The sequence below is a fragment of the Medicago sativa genome, chromosome 5 (genome assembly GCF_051527215.1).
Source record: "Medicago sativa cultivar Bolivia chromosome 5, Bolivia_mono, whole genome shotgun sequence".
NCBI classification, from domain to species: Eukaryota; Viridiplantae; Streptophyta; class Magnoliopsida; order Fabales; family Fabaceae; genus Medicago; species Medicago sativa.
The window spans coordinates 36,823,224-36,846,612 of record NC_140753.1 but is presented as its reverse complement, the minus strand read 5'-3'; the positions used below and the strand labels follow the sequence as shown (position 1 = coordinate 36,846,612).

At 33.6% G+C, this 23,389-nt stretch overlaps 3 protein-coding genes, 1 long non-coding RNA gene and 2 pseudogenes across 7 annotated transcripts; 2 read left to right on the top strand and 4 right to left on the bottom strand.

The window, feature by feature from the left end:
- Positions 1–1,687: 1,687 nt before the first annotated feature.
- On the top strand, positions 1,688–3,321 carry LOC146922079 (uncharacterized). 3 transcript variants are annotated; one of them, XR_015012362.1, is made up of 5 exons: positions 1,688–1,828; positions 1,910–2,123; positions 2,287–2,327; positions 2,430–2,502; positions 3,146–3,321. It is a non-coding gene; the product is annotated as an uncharacterized LOC146922079 (long non-coding RNA). The 3 variants fall into 3 exon arrangements; XR_015012363.1 differs by lacking the exon at positions 1,910–2,123; XR_015012361.1 differs by having other exon boundaries at positions 1,688–2,123.
- A 703-nt stretch (positions 3,322–4,024) lies between these two features.
- LOC146922078 (uncharacterized) lies at positions 4,025–9,378 on the top strand (annotated as a pseudogene). Its single transcript, XR_015012359.1, has 8 exons — positions 4,025–5,228; positions 5,368–5,442; positions 5,611–5,784; positions 6,520–6,558; positions 6,671–6,846; positions 6,951–7,002; positions 7,298–7,378; positions 8,779–9,378. The product of XR_015012359.1 is annotated as an uncharacterized LOC146922078 (transcript).
- Positions 9,379–12,768: 3,390 nt separating this feature from the next.
- LOC146922077 (uncharacterized) lies at positions 12,769–13,257 on the bottom strand. The gene has a single exon (XM_085711450.1). It carries the CDS (start codon positions 13,240–13,242, stop codon positions 12,769–12,771), a length of 474 nt encoding a protein of 157 aa, XP_085567576.1. The 5' UTR covers positions 13,243–13,257.
- A 114-nt stretch (positions 13,258–13,371) lies between these two features.
- Positions 13,372–14,055, bottom strand: LOC146922076 (uncharacterized). Its single transcript, XM_085711449.1, has 2 exons — positions 13,537–14,055; positions 13,372–13,479 (listed from the first exon to the last, which is right to left on the bottom strand). The coding sequence occupies exons 1-2, from the start codon at positions 14,053–14,055 to the stop codon at positions 13,372–13,374; spliced, it is 627 nt and encodes a 208-aa protein (XP_085567575.1).
- Positions 14,056–14,395: 340 nt separating this feature from the next.
- On the bottom strand, positions 14,396–15,678 carry LOC146922075 (uncharacterized; annotated as a pseudogene).
- A 6,954-nt stretch (positions 15,679–22,632) lies between these two features.
- On the bottom strand, positions 22,633–23,389 carry LOC146922074 (uncharacterized). The gene is made up of 2 exons (XM_085711448.1): positions 23,132–23,389; positions 22,633–22,836 (listed from the first exon to the last, which is right to left on the bottom strand). Exons 1-2 carry the CDS (start codon positions 23,387–23,389, stop codon positions 22,633–22,635), a joined length of 462 nt encoding a protein of 153 aa, XP_085567574.1.

The following is a 23,389-nucleotide window of genomic DNA, read 5'->3' as shown; positions in this document are numbered from 1 at the left end:
CTTGAAGCATATCCTACTGCATTTTCCATCTCAAAAAATTAGTTCTCAATCTGTGTCGTCCCGACTGGGTCATATAACAATAATGACATCAATATCTGCTAACTTACATTCCAATCACATGCCGACGTTCAATAATATAAGGAGTTGACATTAACTTCAATGCATAACTTTCTATTTCTCTCTCAACTTCATCAAAGTATGAACTCTTTCCTCCCAATTGACTGTGTCAAATTAGCCTTGCACTCCAACATACTCCCTCCATCCCTATATATAAGCACCATTTGCCTCTAATAAAAGGATGCTTATATATAGGGACGGATGAAGTAACATATATCCTAATTATAAATTAGATTAAAAAAAAATAGAGATGAAGAAGAAACAAATAGAAATAACATGGAGATGGTGATTTGGAGATACGAAACAAACAAAAGAAAAAAAAAAAAAAAAGGCTAAATGGTGAGAGATTGGGATTCAAAGAAAAGTAATTAGAAACTTTACATGAACAAAACAAAATAATACTCATTTAGCATCCTATCCCACGTGTCCTTATTTATTCCTTGTTATTCTTACCCTTTACAACTTTATTTGAATTTGGCTAAAGTGCAACTTTGGCCCCCTATCTTTCAAAAAGTTGCGATTTTGGCCCCCTAACTTTGAAAACTACAATTTTGGCCCCTCATGTTTAGGGAAATATGCTCTTTTAACCCCCTAACAGAAGGGAAATATGTCTTTTGACCCTTTATCTTTTCAAAATGTTGCGATTATGACCCCTTATCTTTTCAAAATGGCCCCTTTTTTTGGACATGTGTCGCCTTCTCAGCAGTTTTCAAAGTTAGGGGGCCAAAATTGTAGTTTTCAAAATTAGGGGGCCAAAATCGCAACTTTTTGAAAGATAAGGGGCCAAAGTTGCACTTTAGCCTTTTAATTTTAAGTAAATGAATAGTAGGATTAGTATGCAAAATATCTAACAGTACGGATAGCACTTAATAATATTGATCTTCAATCATTTTAATCATCACGTAAGTTTTCTTTGTTAGAATCTTAAATTAAATCCTGCATAATTTAAACTCCATCAGCACTTTCTAAGTTAGAGGATCAAAATAATAAGGCCTAATTTAAAAAAGAAATGAAAAAAAGTAATTACACAAGTCTACAAAGCTACATTATATTAAGGTAGAGGAGATGAATTAGATAAATGGAGTAAGATGAATGCAAGAAAAATACACAAATTAAAACCAAAAAGTCATGTATATAAAATGTCAATCCAGCATAATTAAATTTATATAACCGATTCCATCAACCTCTCTTGTGTGGAAAGTCTAACATATGGCATTAATTACATCATAGAGGCCATGATACCTCATTGTTTACATAAATCATCTTAGCCTTTAGAAAAAAGTGATTTTTTTTTTTTTAGTGTTCAATGTAATTAATTTGGTCTTGTCAAAAAATGTAATTAATTTGGTGTACCAGCACCCGTTGTTATGTTCTTATCATGCTAGTAGGAGGATGACCTTATCTACTAAACTAAATATAAAAATTAATGTCCGTTGATTTTACCATTTTGCCCTTCTGAGGAGCATTTTGGTCATTTAGAAAATGGTAAGGAAGGACAAACTGGTAATTTTACCTGAGGATTATATATATGCCAAACCACAATTTTTTCTCTCATTTTCTCTACTCTTCCTCTCTCTAGAAATCCCCTAGAAACAAAACTCTCCTCCCTCTCTCTACTTCTCTCTCGGCCTCCCCCTTTCTTCCAATTCCTACCAAAATCATCAACCAAATCCATTCCAAATCAACATGCAAGCTTGGAAACTTAATCCTGGTAAGATGTTAGCTCAAATTCAAGCTTATTTCTTCAATTTGGCTTTTTCAGGTTTTTTTTCTTTCCCAATTTGAGTTTTAGGGTTCATTCTTTGCTGGAATTCCACCTTCTATCAACTAAAAGAGATGAAAAGAAATGAATAAATATGGCTTGATTCATGGAAGTTGGAAGTTTGGTTAATGGGGTTTATGGGTACGGTGGTTGAACCTGAGAGAGAGAATAGAAGATGAAATTCTCCCCTTTTTCTACTCAAGTTGTTGTTTTCTCAGCATAATTTTCGTTGGAAATTCATAAAGTATGAATTTTTTTCCCTTTTCACTTTCTGGGTCATCTTCATATACATCCAATTCAATGTTATTGTTAATCAAATTGTTAATTATGTTGTTAATGTTGTTGTTAATAATTGATCAATTGAATTGTTAATTTTTTGATTTAATTCTGTGATTTTGATTGTGTAGGTATGAAGAGGGTTAGAGAAACTGTTGAGGAGCTTCTTGATGTTAGTTTTCTTTTCTTCAAATACTTTGAATAAAAAAGTTTTGATTTTTCCATTGTTTTGCTTTACATTGAAAAAAAGTTTTGATTTTATTTGTTTTTTTAGGTTTATGAAGGAAACCAAGGTTGGCCCTTTATTGAAGAGGGCTCTTACAAGCTGCTGATTGAAACTATTCTTTGTAAAGAATTCAGAAATTTTACACTTATTTATATTTTTTCTTCACAATAAGTTCTCATGACTCATAAATGAAAATGTGTAATTATACATTGATTTTTTAACCAAACTGAAGTAGAAATGCAGCAGTTTTTCCCATCCCATGAATTTTACAATTCTGAGAGATATCTATGTAATTTAATTTAGGCTTAATTGCATGTTTGGTCCCTTATGTTTATTTTAGTTTTCAAGTTGGTCCCTTACGTTTTGAAAGTTTCAAGTTGGTCCCTTACGTTTTAAAAGTTTTCAAGTTGGTCCCTTACGTTTTGAAAATTTCAAGTTGGTCCCTTATGTTTATTTTAGTTTTCAAGTTGGTCCCTTATGTTTATTTTAGTCTTTCAAGTCAGTCCAAAACATAAGGGACCAACTTGAAAACTAAAATAAACATCTTGAAAACTAAAATAAACATAAGGGACCAACTTGAAAACTAAAATAAACATAAGGGACTAACTTGAAACTTTCAAAACGTAAGGGACCAACTTGAAAACTAAAATAAACGTATGGGACCAACTTGAAACTTTCAAAACATAAGGGACCAACTTGAAAACTAAAATAAACATAAGGGACCAAACATGCAATTAAGCCTTTAATTTATGTGATTTGTGCAGACATTAGGTGATAACAAGGTGATAGTGAGGAAGCAGATAGGATCAAGGCCACCAAAATGTGATACAAGGTGCAGATTCTGGGGTCACTTTGAGGTTATTGAAGTTCCAGCAAATCCACGAGCAATGACTGAAAAGATCAACCCTTTAACTCTGTCTACAATTGCTTATGCTAGGAGGCAAGATAATTCAAACTATAAACCTATGGTTATGATTACTTTATGATAAAAACTTATATTTTAGAAAATTTGGTTGATTACATACAATAAATGCCAACTATGTTCTGCTTTAGGAGCCATCGTCAAGAAATCTTGTGAGTTAAAATTTGGTTGATTCACTCCTCTCTTTGGTGTGACTTGAAATTTGCTTTGAAACAAAATCTTATCATTGATTGTCTTTCATTATATATGGTATTCTTCAAAGGTTTATTTAGTTTTGGTTGGGGAAGATCTTTTCTATGTTTTCCTTACCTTCTACAGTGCAACTAATTTCCTCCTTTCTACATTTTACAGCTGAAACAATAATTTTGATACTCTTTGGATTATGTACAGCTCATAGAGGATACTTTTGGTGGTTCTAACTTCTCTAAATATATAATAGGTAATAATGCTTAAGTTGTCTGCTATAATGTTGAGTTGATAAGGGAATGATAACAAAGATTTGATGCCATTCTTGTGTCTATGATGTTTAAAATTTGGTGATGTTATTGAAAGTTTTGTAAATGGTATTGATTTATTTATTTCTGGGAATGGTATTAAAGATTTGTTGCCTTTCTTATGCGTATGATGGTTCAAATTTGGCAGTGTTATTAAAAGCTTTGCTTTGGTGTTGAAATGAATTTGAATCTTATGAGTTTGAATGTGACATACCAAACTCAGGGGACTACTAGCAACTGTGAACTTGACTTATTAAAATCTAATTGATACTGATGGTTATTTATAAGCCTTACAAAAGTTACAATGTCACATCTCATGTTTTGTGCTAATCATGTTTGTGTCGTTAACGTACTTTGATTTTGTGGTTTTGTGGTTAATGTTAAGGCAATTCAATGACAATGAGCAAGACTTTTAGCTATTCAACTGAGTTTTGGAATTTGAAAAAAAAAATTGGTTGATTTGTTAAAAAGAATTTGTTAAAGAAATGCATTTTCGCTCTGTAATCTTGTGTGTAGAAGTACTTTTCTGGTATAGCATCAATGCAGATTTTCTATGCAATGAATCTTTGAGAAGCATTTGAATTACATTGAGCATATTGTTGATCTGAAAGGAACCTTAGATTGTGTATGTTTTTAGTGAGTTGTGTATGGAAAATCCTTTGTTCATGCTTTCTGTTGATAATTTTTGGTTTGTGGTGGAGGAGTTTCTGGCATGGAACAAGACTTTTAGTTATTCTTTTGAGTTTTGGAATTTTAAAAAAATATTTGGTTGATTTGGTTGTGTGATTTTGTTAAAGGAATGCAATTACAAACCAATTGATAGAGAAGGATTTGTTAGTTGGTTATGGTGGAATTTTAAGAAATGTTGGTTAAAATTTGTATAGACCTACTGTTAGAAAAATGGTCATAAATATTTGTGCTGGCATCATTTTTGAGTGAAAATTGAACCATTGGAAAATAGACAAAATTTAACACGAAATAGGCTCTGGAAGAACTTAATTTTGTTATTCTATGACTGAGAAAATTGAGTTAGAAGTTTGTGCTGCTGAAGTAAAAATCTGAACTGTTGTTGTTGGAATGTTCTGTCATATCTCTCTGTTCATACACCAGTTTGGAATAGGACTTATACCAGTAGAAAGAAGACAGAAATTAACTTGAAATAGGCTTTGGAATTGCTTAATTCAATTATGTTATGATGGAGAAAACTGAGTTACAAGTTTCAGTTGTTGAATAAAAAATCTGCTCTAATGTAGTTGGAATGTTCATGTTGAAATATTTGGTGCACCGCCCGGATTGAAATGACAAGGATTGAAGCATATGTCTGGAGCTATGGTTTTAAGAGCAAGAGAAGAGAAGAGGGCTGAAGGGATAGCAATGGCAAGAGCTTTGAATTGGAGCATAATATATTGAGAGTGTTCAGAATAAGTCATGGTGAGTTCCTTTTTAGCTTAGAGCCTTACCTTGGGTAAAATGTGTTTATGAATGAATTGTGAGACAAAGAACATTACTCCCCTCCCTCCCTCCCTCCCATTTCTCACTCACGGGTCGTTCATGTTTGTTATATGTGCAGAATGTGTAAAGCTCTAATGCCAGGGGATGAAGAAAGCATGAGTGATGAAGCAATATGGGAAACTCTTCGTGTAAGGTAAGTATTCCACATAGTATAGGGATTAGTCTCTATACTGTTAGTCATCTAGATTCTGTTTTTAAAAAAGTTATACGAATTTTTGTGTGAGCTGCTAAAAATAGAGCTGCTAATTTTTGTGAACTTGGCCAGTTAATTTGGAGTTTGAATTCTTTAATCCTTTTGCAGATGTTCCTTTATCAAATGCTCTGTGGAGTTGCTTATTGTCATTCACATAGAGTTCTTCATTGAGACTTGAAACTACAGAATTTGTTGATAGTTCGCCGCACTAATTCAGTAAGGCTTGCAGATTTTGGATTGGCTAGGGCATTTGGCATACTTGTCAGAACATTTACACATGAGGTTTACTATTATTTACACATTTACACATTTGGCATTTGTTTTTTCTTAAAGGGTTTGATTATTGAGCATGCTTAATTATGATTGTGATAAAATTGATGATGTTTTGTTTGTATGCAAAACAGTTGAACATGCTTAATTATGATTAGTACTAGATAATATAAAAGTGAAAATTATGATTGTAACATACCTGTGATATAATTCATGCTTTCATTTTTCAAAGAGTATAATTTCAAATGTATCTCTATTCTCTAAAATTTGTTATGTCCTATAATTGTACACACAGTTGATATATGCCTGCATAAATATGAATCTGGTGGTTGCGAAACCAATTAGATTGGAAAGCTTACTTTTACTACTTTAATACTGTCAAGTCTTATATTTTTATATTGGTTATGTGATTTATAGTGATTTTATGAATTGAGCTGTTCGATTTTACAAGTTATGTTGCGTCAGTCAGCTTAGAAAGTTAATATCTTAAGCTTGGAAACTCCTTTTCGAGTGGGACCAGTTGCATTTGAAAGAGGACTTACAGTAGTTTCTTCATGTTTAATTTCATAATTTTATAATTTGCCTATATGTCCCAGTTTCTATTTAAACACAGCTGTTCTGTCACAGAATTTTAAGGTACATGGTTGACTTTGGGTAATCCAAAACTTGAGTTATATGAATCGGCTTGAGAAGCTGTTTTTCCAAGTTTATGTCTATCTTCTCATCAATGTGTATGTTATGTTGCAGAGACAAAGAAACATCATGAAGAGTCTTAATGGTTATAAGGTCTTTGAATAAACAAAAACTTAAGAACACTCTATTAGAACTTCTTTGATTTGAGTTGTGTTTTTTTCTCTTCCATTTTAGGTCTTAACTTTTCTTTATTTTCATGATGCAGGTTTTTATTTCCATTGCTTTCTTAATAAATGACTACAATTTGGCTGACTTGGTTTCCCTGAACATGAAGTTATTGTCAAGTCAAATAGGTCTGATTGTTCATGTGTACAGAGTGTTGAATCTTCCTTTGTTGCTGATGTGGACTCTACATTATGACCTGAAGAAGTTGAAACTATGGTAAAATTTCAAAGGTGATATTTATGAGTTTAGATGTGGTTGTAAAATGTCTTGCTTTGGCTATCTTCCTTCATTTTCCTGATTTCTTTACATCATTTTTGCAGGTTGCGAGATTATATGAGTGGGTTGTGTTATGAGGGCAACTTACATATCCAGGTTAGCTTCTATTATTTTTTGGTTTATTTCGTTGCATTTTGTTTCTTTGTAGATGATCTTAGGTGTGCCTCTTTAATGATTTTAATGGTGTTTTTTTACAATACTATATAACTTCATTTTACCAGCTCATTCGGTTTACAATATGCTGGTTCTTTTATTTAGATTTAAACACAAGATTCATTGTTTTGTTCCCTAAAAATAGTCTTCTTTTATTGTTGTGTGCAGAATATCCAATTTTTGTATATTTTCACATTATGCACTCATCTGTCTATGCTCTGTGTTTCCACCATCTCAGCATATTGGTGATGATATTGCTTTTGTTGGAAAGGACATCTGGAATTTGAAGACATATATGGTTGAATATGAATTCACATCTGTAAGTTAATATGTTTTGTCACTGAGAACCTCAATCCTTTTTATCTAACATCAGGTTTATGGTTGAATTTGAAATCGCATTGGTAAAATGTCTATACTTGAACATTCTTTGTTTTGATCAAGCATATATGAATGTGAAGTTTTCATGTATTTTTCAATGAAGCAATTATGTGTGTCATATATGTGTTTGGCGTGACATGTAGAACTGATAACCGCTTTGTTTATATATGCGTGTCATTGATTTCTTCACACCTAAGTAATCCATATATTTCATCCAGTGGACATTTGGTTGCAATTTTGTTACAATGTAGTTTCTTTTCAGTATGCTTTTTTAGTATGCTCTAGGGTTATTTTTACATATAGTTTCATCGCCTGCTTATAATTAAACACTTTGTTTAGACACCAACGGTTTAAATTTATCAAAAGTTGGCCTTATAACAGTTTCATAGCTTTGCTTTGTATGCTGGATACCAAGGCAGTAATCCAATTTATCACTCATTGCTCATTCTTCTTTTTATTCCAAACTATATCAAAATTATATATTTTAGTGCCTACATTCTTATGAACTCTGATATATTTCAAGACATGGAATGTATAACAGAAATTGTGGCGCGAATCCTTATAATGGATGTATAATTCTGATTGCAGAGTAATACAGTTCTTTCATTGTTTTTAACTAAGTAGAATTATACAGCAGCACTGCATATAGCAGACAAAATATGTCACACACATGATACTCTTATAATCAGAATTGAAAATCCTTATATACCATGAGCATATAGACCAGTAGTGGTGGTATGTAGCATCTGAAATGTATATTTCTGCCTACTTGAAGTCAATTGATAGCTAATGGTGAACTGATAGCTACTTTTTCTGAATTTGGTTCACACATCTCTAACATTATGTTAAACTTTCTTTCATTCATATAGTAAAAATATCTGCTTTAACTCTTAAGTGAATGAACTTTCAAAGAAAGTCCTTAGAAATCTACCACCTTCAACAGGTTTAGCTTGCTCTTCATTGATAGTTTTTTGGGATATACTTTGGATTGATGATATAGAGTAGATGAAGTTGATTGGGATACAGTGTAAATTAGATGAATAAAAAATATTTGTACGAATTTTTGTTGTTCTCAAGGAAATCTTGATTTCTTTATTGTTCTGAATGAAATCTTGATTTCGATGTTTATACTAAAAGTTAAATTTTAATTTACTCAAATTACTCTTTTTATGCAATAAGTGAAGATTGGTTTAATCTCTATTAACTTTGTACATGCGGTGACGTGCCTAAGACTTTTAAGGCCTTAGGCGAAATTTATTAAAAGTGTACTTTATATTATATCATGAGCACCACATTGACAGTAACTAATTTTTCAGTTTTTCTTTAATTTTTGATGATCAGGGGCTTATACTCTATGTTTGATATTTTGATGCTACTGAAGCTGTTCCATATACAATAGAGAAGAAAATAGATGTGGTTGTGGAAACTACAGTCTTCTGTCAAACCTGTGACCATTCTGGAACCTGATCTCTAAATGGAGCCAAGCCAATTCCTTCAGCCAAAGTAAGCATCATCTGCAAAACACATAAAGGTCATGTTAGTTACTACAAGGTTTTTCAGACAGACAAAAATGGTTACCTCTATGCACAACTAGAAGGATTCAAGATGCAGCATTATATAATAGATCATCCACTTCACTCTTGCTTCGTGAAGCCTGTTTGGTCTCCTCTTGAAAGTTGCAGTGTTCTCGCGAATGTTAATTACGATTTGAATGGATCTCCACTTCGTTATGAGAACAAGAGATTGCGCGGAAGTAGGTATGAGGCTATTATATATACAGCTGGTCCCTTGGCTTTCCATCCTCCGGATTGCTCAAAGACTCACTACTAATGCCTCAAACCATTATGAATTACCCTCCATCAACCATTTTGAGATTCATTGACTATTATTATGTTGTTGCTATGATTTGTCTTTGTATTAATATAAGTTTTCAATTTTAAATTGTATCTTTTGTTATTTTTTTGGTATATTGATTCACAAATTGCCATGTTAATGCCGATAATTAAATTCATATAATCAAAAAAGAAAACAACAGTAATGAAATGAAACCACTCATTCTATTAGACACCAATTCAACACAATTCTGCTTAGAATTAGAATTGGCACTCAGCAAACACTTTGTTCCTACCCTAATGGGCTGGCTTAATGGCACTACACTAGGTATGCAATGCCCAAATGTGTACAAGATATTCTCAAGTGAGGTTTCTAGATCGAACCTTGCGAAAAACAAATCCACCTTAAATATTGTGTTATGGTTTATAATTATCTGTCATTTCGCAATCTATCCGTCCGATATAATATTTTGTCAAAAAAGTAGCTAACCCCTGTGCGAAGCACGGGTTTGTAACTATTCATTTTTTAAGAAAAGAGAATATGTTTTAAATTCAATGAAACCTTTAAATTCAATGAAACCATTTATTTGCAGCATTTCTTTCTATTAGGTTGAGATTGTTGTTTCTTCTTCAACTTTCTTTTTTGTCTCTTGACTTTTTGTTTGTTTGGGGCTGAAATTTCCAGTATGCATCTTGAAACAGGACAAAAGAGCAGCTTGGTTATGTTGTTGAATTTAGGTGTAATCCATTATCTATATTACAACAATGTGTCACAACAATTTTGAATCGAATTTGTACAACTTATTTAAGAACATATGCATTATTTCCCTTAATTCATTAAGGTGTAATTCATTGAATGCGCTATTTAACTTAATTTGTTCAATTTTCGTGTATAACAAAATCTTTCAAAAACACGATATTTAACCCGTAAGAAGCACGAGTTTTTAACTATTTCATGAATCAAGACTTAGTGAGGCTTTGATAAATATTTTTAATGTCTGTGCAATATTCCTTAATTTGCTCATTTTTGCTTTGGAACAATTTTTTTACAAGATGCGTTATTCAACCCTTGCTACTTTTCCAATGCACGTTTAGCCTTCTCAATTGTTGTCTTCACTGCAACTTGCTTTGTATCTCTCTCTACAAAAAAAGTCCTTAATGTTTTCATTTGTTACTCGTGATAAGCCGTTTTGAACATTTCATCTTCTAACCCGTGATGCAGGAGTACTCTAAATATTGTGTTATGCTTTATAATTATCTGTCATTTCGCAATCTATCCGTCCGATATAATATTTTGTCAAAAAAGTAGCTAACCCCCGTGCGAAGCACGGGTTTGTAATTAGTTACTCCTTAAAAAAAAATTATATTTTCCATATCCAGCTTATAACCCATATATTAGTACAACATTTATAAATGGTATTCAATTGAAGGTGGTAAAGCAATCATTAGTGACATGCTTACATAAAGAACAAATTACATGTGGATTGAAAATTGAAAAGGAGAATAGTATTCTTCCTATTTAAAACCAAATCAAAAAATTAGAAACATACAAATTTAGAAAGGTAAGATACATCCAATTTGTATAAATAATGAATTATATCTAAAATGAAAAGGGGAGTCTTAAAATTTAAGATCTTCAACACTTAATTGTTTTTTTTTTTTTGAGCAAAACACTTAATTGTTATCACACTTGCATTGAGGGATTCAAGAAATTACAAATCAAACCTATATAAAAGAAAGGAAGACAACACCATGCAATCAAAAATAGTCAAACCCATCTAATAATGAACAATCAAATAATGATTAAATCAAGAAGCATAAAGCTTCAACTCAAGTTATCACTATCAAATCCACATCAAATGTTCATCAAATAAAGTTAAGAGAATTGAATTTCCATTTGCAACATGAAAATGAAATCAAACTTAAAAACTGACCTCAAAACCATAGTAGTTAATAGCGGATAGCGGCGCGTAGCGGCCGACCCCAAAATGCTATAGCGGGATAGCGCATAGCGCTATGACCGCTATTTCATAATAACAAAAACAACAAAAATAAGGAAACAGAGAGAGCAGAATAGAGTTTTATATAAACAAAACAGAGGATTGTTTGTACAAACTACAAACAGAAACAGAGAGAGCAGAATGGAGTTTGGAATCAATAATAACAAAGAAAACTACAACAAAAAAGTAACGGGACAACATAGTTTTGAGATTGTTAAACAAAAAATAACAGGATAACAGAGCAAACACGACAAAGTAGAGGAAGATTTACAGCAGAGGTGAAGAAGTTTTACAGAACAGCAGAAAAGCAGAGGAAGAATTACAGAAATACCCTTGTTTTTTTTAAACCAAGGACAATTTTGTATTTTCTCTTAAAATGAAATAGTGGTTATGAACTGTAAAACCGCTACGAAGCATTGCGCCGCTATCTCACACCGCAACGCTATGGCTTGTTGCGTAGCGTTCCGGCACCGCACCGCGCGGCCGCTATAGCAGCGCTATTGGCCGCTATTGACTACTATGCTCAAAACAACCTAGCAGTTGTGGAGACATTGAATAGGAGCAGAAAATCTATCTTAAGCGAAGATGCTACCACACGACAACTATCTTCCGTGGGATGGTTTGAGTGGTGTGAGGACTGAGGAAGTTGAATCCAACTTATGGAGATGAAGAGGACAGGGGTTGATGCAGTATTTCTTGACTCTATGATTCCCTTCTCTTAATCTAATTTGTTCTCTGCAAATGGGAAGATGAGTTTTGAAGGTGGAGAAAGAATAGTCTCAAATTGAATCTAATATGCTTGCCTCTATTTGGCTCTTTGTGCGGTGGTGATGGTTGAACAATGTGGTGGTGATTTTGGGTGGTCCAGGGTATTGTATAAGGGACAAAAACTTCATTTACATGGCTTGGGTTACAAAGGATCAGCTTAGGAAGTAGTTTATGCATTGGAATTACAACTAATAAAATGATGCATAGTGGAATTAGAATGGAGAAGTGACTTTGAGAATCATAACCTACACTTGCTACATTGGAAAAATAAGATAATTTATTGTGTTTGGAAGTTGAAAAGGTTCGATGACACTTAAGACCGTGTACAATGGTCACTCTCTTTCAACACCATTCAACACCTACTTTTTCAATTCCCAACACTCCACATCATCTTCTCTCTCTTCATTCAACACTTATTCAATTTTTACCACTCCAATGGTTTTCATTCAACACCCTACCCCACCACTTTTTATTTCTTATTCTTATTTAATTTTTGTTTTTATAATTACATAAAATTATAATTATCGATTATAATTAAATTAAAGTAATACAATTAACAATTAATTTTTTAGTTTAAAATGGAAAAACAAAATTTTGTAAAATAATTTATTTTTATTTTTTTAACTTAAAATGCAATACAACAAACTAAGCACGCGACACACAAATAGCTTAAAATGCAAGACAACAAACAAGCACACAACACACAACTAATTTATTTAGTCCGATACAAATCATCTTCCATCACGAAACATTCCAAACTTTGTCCATATGTGCTTCACTAGATCTGCTTGCAATTCGTGATGAACATTTGGATCACGCAACGCGGATCTAGCACGCACATGATTTGCAAAGGTGGGTAACACCTCGGTCGAGTATGGTTGCGGTGTACTAGATCCACTTCCCTCAGATTGCTCAAAATTGGTCCAACGTTGAGCATATGTATCTCGTTCATCCTCAACAATCATATTATGTAATATGATGCATGACCTCATGATGATACCCAAATCGGCTATGTCCCACAAGCGAGCTGGTTCACGGATGATTTTAAATCGAGCTTGAAGCACTCCAAAAGCACGTTCGATGTCCTTCCGACAGCTCTCCTGTTGTTTTGCAAATAACTTATCGGGTTCACTTTGAGGAAGTCTAATCGATTTGACGAAAGTTGGATAAGAAGGGTAGATACCATCAGCTAGATAGTATGCCATATTATAGGAACGTTGATTCACAAAGAAATTCACCCTTTGAGCCTTTCCATGTTCCACATCATCAAACACTGGTGACCGGTGTAGAACGTTGATATCGTTCAACATTCCTAGACATCCAAAAAAGGCATGTCAGATCCATAGATCATGAGATGCAACTGCTTCAAGAATAACTGTGGTGGTTCCCTTATCCCCAATAGTAAATTGACCTTCCCATGCTTTAGGACAATTTTTCCACTCCTAGTGCATGCAGTCAATACTCCCGATCATCCCTGGGAACCCCCGCATTTCACTAACATGTAGTATTCTTTGAAGGTCATCTTGGGTTGGTGCTCTCAGGTACACTTCCTCATACAATCGTATGATTCCTTTACAGAATCTACGTAAGCACTCCAATGTTGTAGTACCTCCTATTTTGATGTATTCATCGACCGCATCTGCTGCCACACCATATGCTAACATTCGTATTGTTGTTGTACATTTTGCTAAGGGTGATATACCTTCTTTCCCAGTGGCATCAACTCGCTGGGTGAAGTAGTTATCACTACTTGGAAGGTCTCCAACGATTCGAAGGAAAACGTGTTTTTGCATCCAAAACCGACGATGAAACATTGCATCGTCATATGTAGGCTCATTAGCAAAGTAGTCGTCAATGAGTCTTTGGTTTGCCGCTGAATGATCTCTATTTAAATATTTTCTACTACGAGATCCACTACCTTCCTCTATTTGTTTTCGACGCTGAATAAATCGGTTGACGATATAAGTGTCTTCAGCATCACGTTTTTTGAAGTAGGCTGTGAAATCATAAGGATCCATTGATAATTTTTTGTGATATTGGAAGTAGATCTGAATGCAATTTGTGATATTGGTAGTAGATTTGAATGAGATTTGTGATATTGGAAGTAGATCTGAGTCCCTATATATAGAATATGTGTGGTGGACAGTGATGATAATTAAAGTCACGTATAATTAAAGTGTGTGGTGGACAGTGGTGGACAGTTAGTAATGGGCACATAGTGAGGAAGACCATAGAATAGTATGTGAAATTAAAGTTTGTGAAATAGGTCACGGGGCAAATAGTATGATAATTATTAAAGCAAATAGTGAGGAAGACCATAGAATGGGCACACGGCTAGTAATGGGCAAATAGTATGCATAATTATTAAAGCAAATAGTTTGTGAAATAAGTCACGGGGGACTAGACAACACTAGGGACTATCACTGAGGACTAGACAACACTGACAATTATTAAAGTAAACACTGGGGACTAGACAACACTGACAATTTTGACCGAATACAAACAAATATTAGTGAAATTAATTTCCAAACAGCTCACGCTCCAAGTTTTCCAACAGATCTTTTTTCCTGTCATCGAGATGCTCTTAGGAACTTAACTTTATGTACATGTCCATTTTCTTCAATCTGTTTTTCTCTTGTTGCAATGCGGTGTACTTTTCCATTTTTTCGGTGTACTCTTTCAAGTGTTCAATCTCTTGCACCTTCATTTCTTTGAATTGAACCCACTCATTTTCCACATTCTCCAAGGCAGCGTCCTTGCTTTGCTTTTTTCCTTTTTTTTAGCTGCCTCCCTACCCATTGGACGAGCACTAGATCCTACAGAGTCCTCGTGAGATCTCTTAGATCTACTACTTCTTGAGCCAACATTTCCTCCTACTTGACTAACATAACGTGGTTGATCACGGAGAGCGCGCCATTCTTCCTTTAAAGTAAATTGAACATTCTTCCCACATGCATATAATTCCTGGGCTTTTACCTCCACATCATCTTCCGACCAACCGCTTCCTTGCAAACGCTTAGCGGCATCATAAACACCAACCCATTTATTTATTACTTTGTTCATATAATTAAAACGGTTTAGACATGCGACTAGATCGCGGGGAGAATCAAATGAGCAATACTCATTACAATACTCAGCAATTTTACCCCAATATGTTTCTCCTTTCTGGTTTCTCCCGACAACACTGCTTGTTCCATATTTAATCCATGTACTAATTAGCACCAAATCTTGTTGAGTGTTCCATGCTGGTTCCTTACTTTTCTTGCTCTTAGGAGTTGAATCGTCTGGAGTGACTTCATCAGTAACTGCCATGCCACCAGGAGTTATTTGTGTTGAAAATTCAGGATATTGAGATGCACTACCACTGGGAAAATTTTCATTCTCCATTGGCATATATAACCATGCAACGGGGGTGTTTGAGATGGATATCTCATCATAGATCCATAATATCCATGAAAGTTTGGAACAGAGGATGACTGGTTGAAATTTGGTGTAAAACCAAAATTAGGTACGTTTTGAGGTATGTTTTGAGGACGTTGGTTGAAAAATAGATTTGGATTTGGATAATTGTTGGGATTTTCGTAGTTAAATGGGAAATTAGAATAATTTTGGCTATTGAAAGGGTTATTATTGGGATCCATTTCACTAAAAAGAAGATTAAAACTTCACTTAGTTTGCTAATAGAAAGATAATAATAAGATGAAGATACTGAAAAACTTGGTTTTTTTTTTTTGTGTCCAAATCAAATGAACCAAGTCTCTATTTATAGAGGAAAAAAAATCATGAATTTTGGTATTTTTTTTTTTAAAATTATTTTTCAACGAAATTGTTGATTTAAATAATTAAAATGATAAAAATCTGCACGACCAATCAGAAAGCGACACGTATGCAACCTCATCCAAAAAGCAGATCCTCTCTCATCCTGTCTGCAGCTCACACGCTGCTCTCTGCGCGTGTGCTGCACGCGCCATTTCGGTCCAATGGAAGTACGCCATGTGGCATCGGATGGCAGATTAAATGGTGTTGAACCGGTTCATCATCTCTCTCGTCCAGCACATCATTAAACACACCTTCAACACACCATTGGCCTGGTTTTGCTTGTTGAATGTCAGATTCAACTCACCCATTACACATAGTCTAACAGTACCGAATTATGGAGAGAAATTTGAATTTCAAACTAAACACAATTAGTTAGCATTTAATGGGCTCGGTGACCTGGATTCCCTCCAAAAGGGTTGGATTAAGGTATGCAAATTAGGTTTGCATTGTACTCAAAGATTAGAAATAAGGATGGTCTTGTTCAAATCTTTTACTATAGATATACCCCTTATTATGAACTTTCCTTTTCTTTATTTATTTACTCTCTCATATGGAAAACTCATTTGAACATGATGACAAATTTTGAAAGTACACAAAACTGGACAAGTAATAAAGTAGTAAGTTATCATATCCACATGGATTGTCGTCAGCTAAGAAATTCGCTATACCTATTTAAACCAAAAAGAAATTAAAGGGGTTTAAGGGTTTGAACTTTTGAATTATGTGCTCAATGCGAGTAGTATTTTGTAGAAACTTAAAGGGTTTGTGTTCCGGACCGGCAAAATCCCAATGATAAACATACCAAAGAGCTAAAGCACAAGAACACACAAGGCCAAACATAAGGATTACTGTAACGCCCCGATTTTTAATATTAGTTTATTAGTATTATTATTAGATGATATTAATATTAATATTATTAATAGTATTTCTTTGTTTGATATTATTAATTTAATCATTCGTATTTATTGGAAGAATAGGTAAGGAGAAAGTAGATGGGTTGGTTAGTCGATTGAAGAGTGAGAGAAAATAATATTTAGAAAGAAAATAGAGTTTTTTTTAGAGAGAATAAGAAATTAGAGTGCGAGCGGGGGATTAGTAAAATTGGGTAGAAAAGAGGTGTAGTTAGTGAGATGAGTAGTGTTTTAATGATTTAAGTAGAGGGGAGTGTGAATAGCAAGACGGTGTAGTTATAGAAATAATAGTAACAAATTCGAGAGATGCAGATAGTAATTTGAAAAGATTAGTAACAAACCTAGAGGACGTAATCTAAAAAGATTGGTTACAAACTCAATTAGAGCTTATAAATAGAGAAGAGAATTAGAGAAGATGGGTTACCGAGAAAGGGAGAAACAAAGCGGCAAAAGAAAAACTAGGGTTGTGGAGAGAAGAGGCAAGGAGGAATAGCGAGAAGAACCTAGAGAGAGATTTTACCGTAGGAAATCATCAATTCGGCAAACTACAGGTAAGGGGGGAGTCTTTATTCATCGTAAGGGTTGTGTATTCATGTGGGTAGTGAAGGGCTGTAAATTTTCGTTGTTTTCTTATTCCTTTGATGAATTTATGAATAAATTCATGTTCTTTTTGTTGCTGTAGTTATTTGTTAATTTTCTTTTACGAAATTGTGATGTTTTTATGTTGAATTCATGATTAAAATATGGTAATTTTATGTTTAGAATCACTGATTAATTAATTAGATAAGACGTAGAATCACAGTGTTAATTGTTTCAGAGTTTGTCCGAAATTATTATGCTATTATATTAGTCTTGAGTTAGTTCTCGTCATACCATAGATATACATCTGTTTTGTTTTATTTTTTTTTGTTTGTTTTGTTTTTATCTCAAAAAAAGGGGACGCAAAGTATATCTATATAGTTTTACATCATAATTTCATTTAGTCATTCTATTATTTCCCAAATTTTCCTTATGGTATAAAATAATGAGTAGTGCAATTTCATTAGAAGTAGAATTCTACCCTAGTTGGTTGTATTGTATATGATCACTAGCAAATTAATTTAATTGATTATAGCCTTTGTAGCCGTCGTTAGTGTGTGAACCTGCTTGTGTTGTTTTAGAAATTGATTTACGACATAGGTTGTAACATGTTTGTCGATTTATGTTTATTTTCTATCAATCAATATAATATAAAATTGAGATAGGGGAATGTCAGATTTTCTTTTTATTTGATTTACTATTGAATTATTAATTTATTTATGTGTGATTCATTGATACTTTTTCCCCGTTGCTTTTATGAATTTGTAAATGAATTTCTCGGTGTTAAACTAAAATAAATACCATACTTATGTGAATTATTTGTTTTGATGTTAAATTCGTGATTAAAATATGGATATGATGTGTTCTAAATGATGAATTGAATTTAATGATGTATTATTTAAAGATGTGCTATTTAAAGATGTGTGATTTAAAGATGTGTTATATAAAGACATGTTATTTGAAAATGTGTGATTTAAAGACGTGTTATATAAAGATGTTATATTTGACGATGGTGCTATTTAAAGAGGTGTATTTGTCGAGTCATTTAAAAATGTGCATTTGTTGAGTCATTACTTGGTGTTCATGCATTCATGGTCAGTCCTATTTAACAATGTTGTATTTGACGATGGTGTGGACAAAATTAGTAACATACCTCTGATGTCCAAAATATTTGACGATGGCGATAGGTTTGGTACCACATGCATATAGAGTCGAATTAGGGACATTGCATTCATTGTCAAGCATATTTGAAGATGTAGTATATTTGAGGATGTAGCATCTATATATATAAATTTATAGTTGAAGATGAGTTTATTTAAAGATGGAGATATGTTTGTGTCTATTAAATGATGAAAGATGATTATTGAATGATGTGAATAATTTATATATGAATATATGATTGTTGATGCTCACATGTTATTATAAGATGTTGATTGATGCCTATTTGATTTTTATTAAATGAAATTTTATATTTAAATGTGAATATTATCTAACTGTGATGCATACATGTCTAAATGTAATTGAATTGTTCTTTTATCTGGATCTATACATGTGTTTATGCATTTCTTATGTTGAGTATATTCTCACCCTCTAGTGGCGGGTTGGGCGCCTACACCCTTGTGGTGTAGATTTGCAGGAAGAAGAAGTTTAGTAGCAGTGAGTCTCTGAGGATGGCTATGAAGTCTACTTGTTTACTTGTCGCTTTTGGGAGTCTTTATTGAGTCGATGCTCTGATCTGTGATACTAGGGATTGGGGATTTATTTTATTTTAGACTAGGCTTTAGAATTCTTTTGAATTTAGTTTTGATGTGGAATTATAAATGTGAATATTTTTTTTTTATATTTTGAAAATTATTCCGCTGCGACGTTTAAAATTTAAATGAAGTGTTTTTGAATTGAAGAAGATGTGTGACACCCTTGCATGTTAAATTAATTATTGTATTTTTATTAAAAAAATAATATGTGGGGTTTAGGGTGTTACAATTACCGCACAACAGCGCGCCTCAAGCCAATCTTCACAGTCCAATTAATCTCTAATTGCTTCCATGTATTGTACTGCATCTCACCAGGACAATTAGAAACCCTTCGTGCCTATATAAGGGTGACTCAGCGTCACCACTAACACCTTAAACCCTTAAAGCGATGATCACGCAAATAATATAAATTATACGAGGATTTAGATGTCACTTCTTTGAATAATTCATCATGCAAAAATAATTTTCTCAAATATAGCAGTGGAATAATAATAACATCTCTCCATCAAATAAAAATAATCATCATCACAGTCAACCATAATAAAATAAGTCACCAAGTAGCCATGTCATCATACAACTCATAACACTACATAGTCTCAAAAATCTCCAACAGATATATAATAAAACATCTATGACCAACCCCTAATCAGAGCCCTAGGAACTACGACACCAAAGCGGTAAACGAGGTAGCTCCGACCATAGCTATCCTCCAAGGATACTCACCAAGAGAAAGCAACTAATCATGCATGCCGTCTACCCATCCATACGAATAAGGTAGGCGGTCAACCAAACGACCATTGTGGGTTAGTCCACAATTCATAATTAAACATAATCATATGAAAGTAAACAAGCTAGATTTAAATTCACATGATCAATAACTACAACACCATTATAAATAACAAGTATAAGAATACGCAATTACATTTTCACACTTACACATATTCACCAAATTTCACCAGCGCAATTATTCATTAATATGTCACCAATATAATCATTCACCGAGCACATGAGCAAGTATGACATTTGTCAAGTTATGTAATGCGCCTAGACACGACTCTTATGCATGTGGTACCAATCATCATCAAGGTTGTCACCTCAAAACATCGCCTCTTGATACGAAATTGTATCATAGACATCGTCTCTAAACATCGCCTCTGAGTACTTATAAATGCATGAACATATGATACAACCATGCACACATTCATACTATAATTCACAAACATAAACACCAACAGCTTTCATACATGCAAACAACACCAATATGACCAAATTGCATGTAAGAATTTATCATTTTAAATAAATCATCAACACCAAAATTATCATCAATAACATTCACCTCAAAGAAACAACAAGGTTCCGAATTCGCATTTCACATTAAGACAGACATCTAGCCACATCATGACCTTCATCAATTTAAATACCCAATCCTCACCAATTTATTCATATTCAATTATACTAACATGAATTCAAAGTCTACTACAAGTTATTCGACTATAAAATATTAATTTGACAAGTTCATCTATTTTCTTAAAAACTAGCATTTCCGATTATTTCTCCGAAAATCAAAGTAAACAATTCAAACACCTCAACCGAGTATATACCCAATTCACATATGAGTGCAGTAGCATATACATATATGTCTCATAGGCCAATACCGATAAATCCCAAAATTCGCCTAAGTTCGTCTCATTTTGTCACTTTACAAAACCAATACATTTTCAAAACGAAACCAGGTTAGATCCATCATGCCATAGGTTAAATACTCATAAACATCTTAATTAAACTCCTAGTACTCAAGTTTTGAGGTTTGGGAGCAAACCATAGCCTTTGGGTTCACTTAAAAATAATTATGCTGAATTTTTGTAAAATTTTACATAGACCTACTTGTAGTATTTTCACCATAACTCAAAATCTAAAAATCATTTTTAAGCCAAACCAAAGTCATTAGAAAGCTAACATCTTTATCTAAAATTTCATGTTCGCACCAAAAGTCAATTCAAAACAGAAAAGGGTGAAAAAGTCTCAAAAACGCAAAAACCGAAGTTCAGACAGCATGCACGGTCGTGCCTACAAGATGAACATTCGTGCAGCTCAATGTCGAGCCATATGCATGGTCTGTGCCTGTAGGGCGCACGGTCGTGCTCATCTGACAGCACAGATTTTCCGATTTTTTGCTTTCACCTCTTCGCGCATAAAATTCAAACTTTTAATTCATTTTCAATGTTGTTTTCGCCTACGCACTCCTTACACTCGGTACTATCTCATTCTACAGAAAAATTCAAGTTTCTCCCATCCCAAAATAGCTTACTCAAAATCACTTAAGGGCACTTATTTTCCAAAATCACTTAAACTCACTTTTCATACAAAACCCAAGTTTCTTCCCAAAATCTTTCACAAACAAAATTTATAACCAAAAACAGAAGTTCAACTAACTGATCTCACACAACAACATCAACAATTCACCTCAATTCATCAAGAATCATAATTCAACATTAATGACCCAGTTTCTTCAAAATTCATTAAAACAACAACTTAATCACAACTTCACCAATAACAACACCCAAGGTATAAATTATCACCAAAAACACAAAATAACATCAATCAAAACATAATCTCACAATTTTATAACAATCGACAACAACAACTTCATATTTACCAATTTAAGCGAAAATCATCAAAACAACTTATGAACAACAACAACCATGAGTTTTAAGCACATAATACATAAATTTCATAAAGTTTATCATACCCTTAAATTCACATGAATTAAGAGCACGGATTTCATAATTAAAAAACACAAAATGTCACAATTATCTCAAAAGCACTTAAACCCATAAGTGAAAATACTAGATTATGACTTAATTATGAAATAGCACTATCCCCCTTACCTCTAGTTCTCCAAGATTCCAAACCCTAGCTTCAATTTAGCTCCTAGCCTCCAATCCCAAGCTTTCTCTCTCAGGCTCCTCTTTTCTCCTATAGATCCCTTTCTCTCTCTAACTCTATCTCAATGTTTTGTAAAAATGAGTGAATGTAAAGACCTAACTTTCTTACAAGACTTGTGTTTATATGGTCACTACCCAAATGGGCTTAATATCTATTTGTTTTAATGGGGTCAATATTCTTACCAACTAATTCACCAAAGTTACTACACACTCAAACCGTCAAAATAACGAATAATTATTGTCTCTTAAATAATTACCCCAACTCACTAGTAACTTAGTAAAAATAATGATTCCCACTTAAAACACTAAAAATAACCTCCTAATTAAATTACTATTTTACCCTTACTCACTAAATGACCAAAATACCCCTGAGATTAAAATAACTAAAATACCCTTCTTAAGCCAAAATCCACTAATCCCAAATAAAATGCACACAGATACAATTAATCACATACAAGCACATATAAACCAACATAATAAATAATTAAAATAATTCTAGCGAAAAAAGGGTTATTACGACTCTCCCCGACTAAAAGAATTTTCGCCCTCGAAAATTACATAAGAAAACAACTCCGGATACGAAACCGTCATCCTATTATATGATTCCCAGGTAGCACTCTCACCGTTGGTCCAACCCAAATCACCTTCACCAAAACGATCTTTTTGCCTCTCAAACGCTTCACTTCTCGATCCTCAATCCTAACTGACCAAGCCTCAAAGGTTAAATTATCCCTTACTTCCAAATCATCCACTTGAATCACGTGAGACGCATCATAAACATACTTCCTCAACTGAGATACATAAAACATATCATGAAGATTCGACAACGATTGCGGTAACAATCTGATACGCTACAGCCCCATCCTTCTCACCAACCTCAAACGGTCCAACAAAACGCGGTGTCAACTTCCGACACTTCAAAGCACGTCCAACACTGGTTACAGGATTCACTCTCAAAAACACATGATCACCAATCTGAAACTCAATATCCTTCCTGCTCTTATCACGATAACTCTTCTGCTTACTCTGAGACACTTTCATCTTCTCTTGAATCATCTTAACCTTCTCCGTAGTCTCTTGCACAACCTCCGGTTCTAACAAAGCACTCGTTCCTGATTCATACCAACACAACGACGTCCTACACCTCCGTCCATACAAAGCTTCAAAAAGCGTCATCCCGGTACCAGAATGAAAACCGTTGTTATAAGTAAACTCAATCAACGGTAAAAATTCGACCCAAGTGACACCTTGTTCCCAAACATAAGCTCTCAACAAATCCTTTAAACTCTGAATAGTCCTTTCTGTCTGTCCATCAGTTTGGGGATGATAAGCAGAACTCAACAT

Excerpts from the sequence above, each read along its gene's own strand:
- LOC146922077 (XM_085711450.1), bottom strand. The coding sequence starts at position 13,242 with ATGGCATACTATCTAGCTGATGGTATCTACCCTTCTTATCCAACTTTC.
- LOC146922076 (XM_085711449.1), bottom strand. The coding sequence starts at position 14,055 with ATGGATCCTTATGATTTCACAGCCTACTTCAAAAAACGTGATGCTGAA. Across the intron at positions 13,480-13,536 it reads ACCTTCAAAGAATACTACAT|GAGTGGAAAAATTGTCCTAA; the intron begins GTTAGTGAAATG and ends TGCATGCACTAG.
- LOC146922074 (XM_085711448.1), bottom strand. The coding sequence starts at position 23,389 with ATGTTGAGTTCTGCTTATCATCCCCAAACTGATGGACAGACAGAAAGG. Across the intron at positions 22,837-23,131 it reads GTGCTTTGTTAGAACCGGAG|TTGAGGAAGTATGTTTATGA; the intron begins GTTGTGCAAGAG and ends TATGTATCTCAG.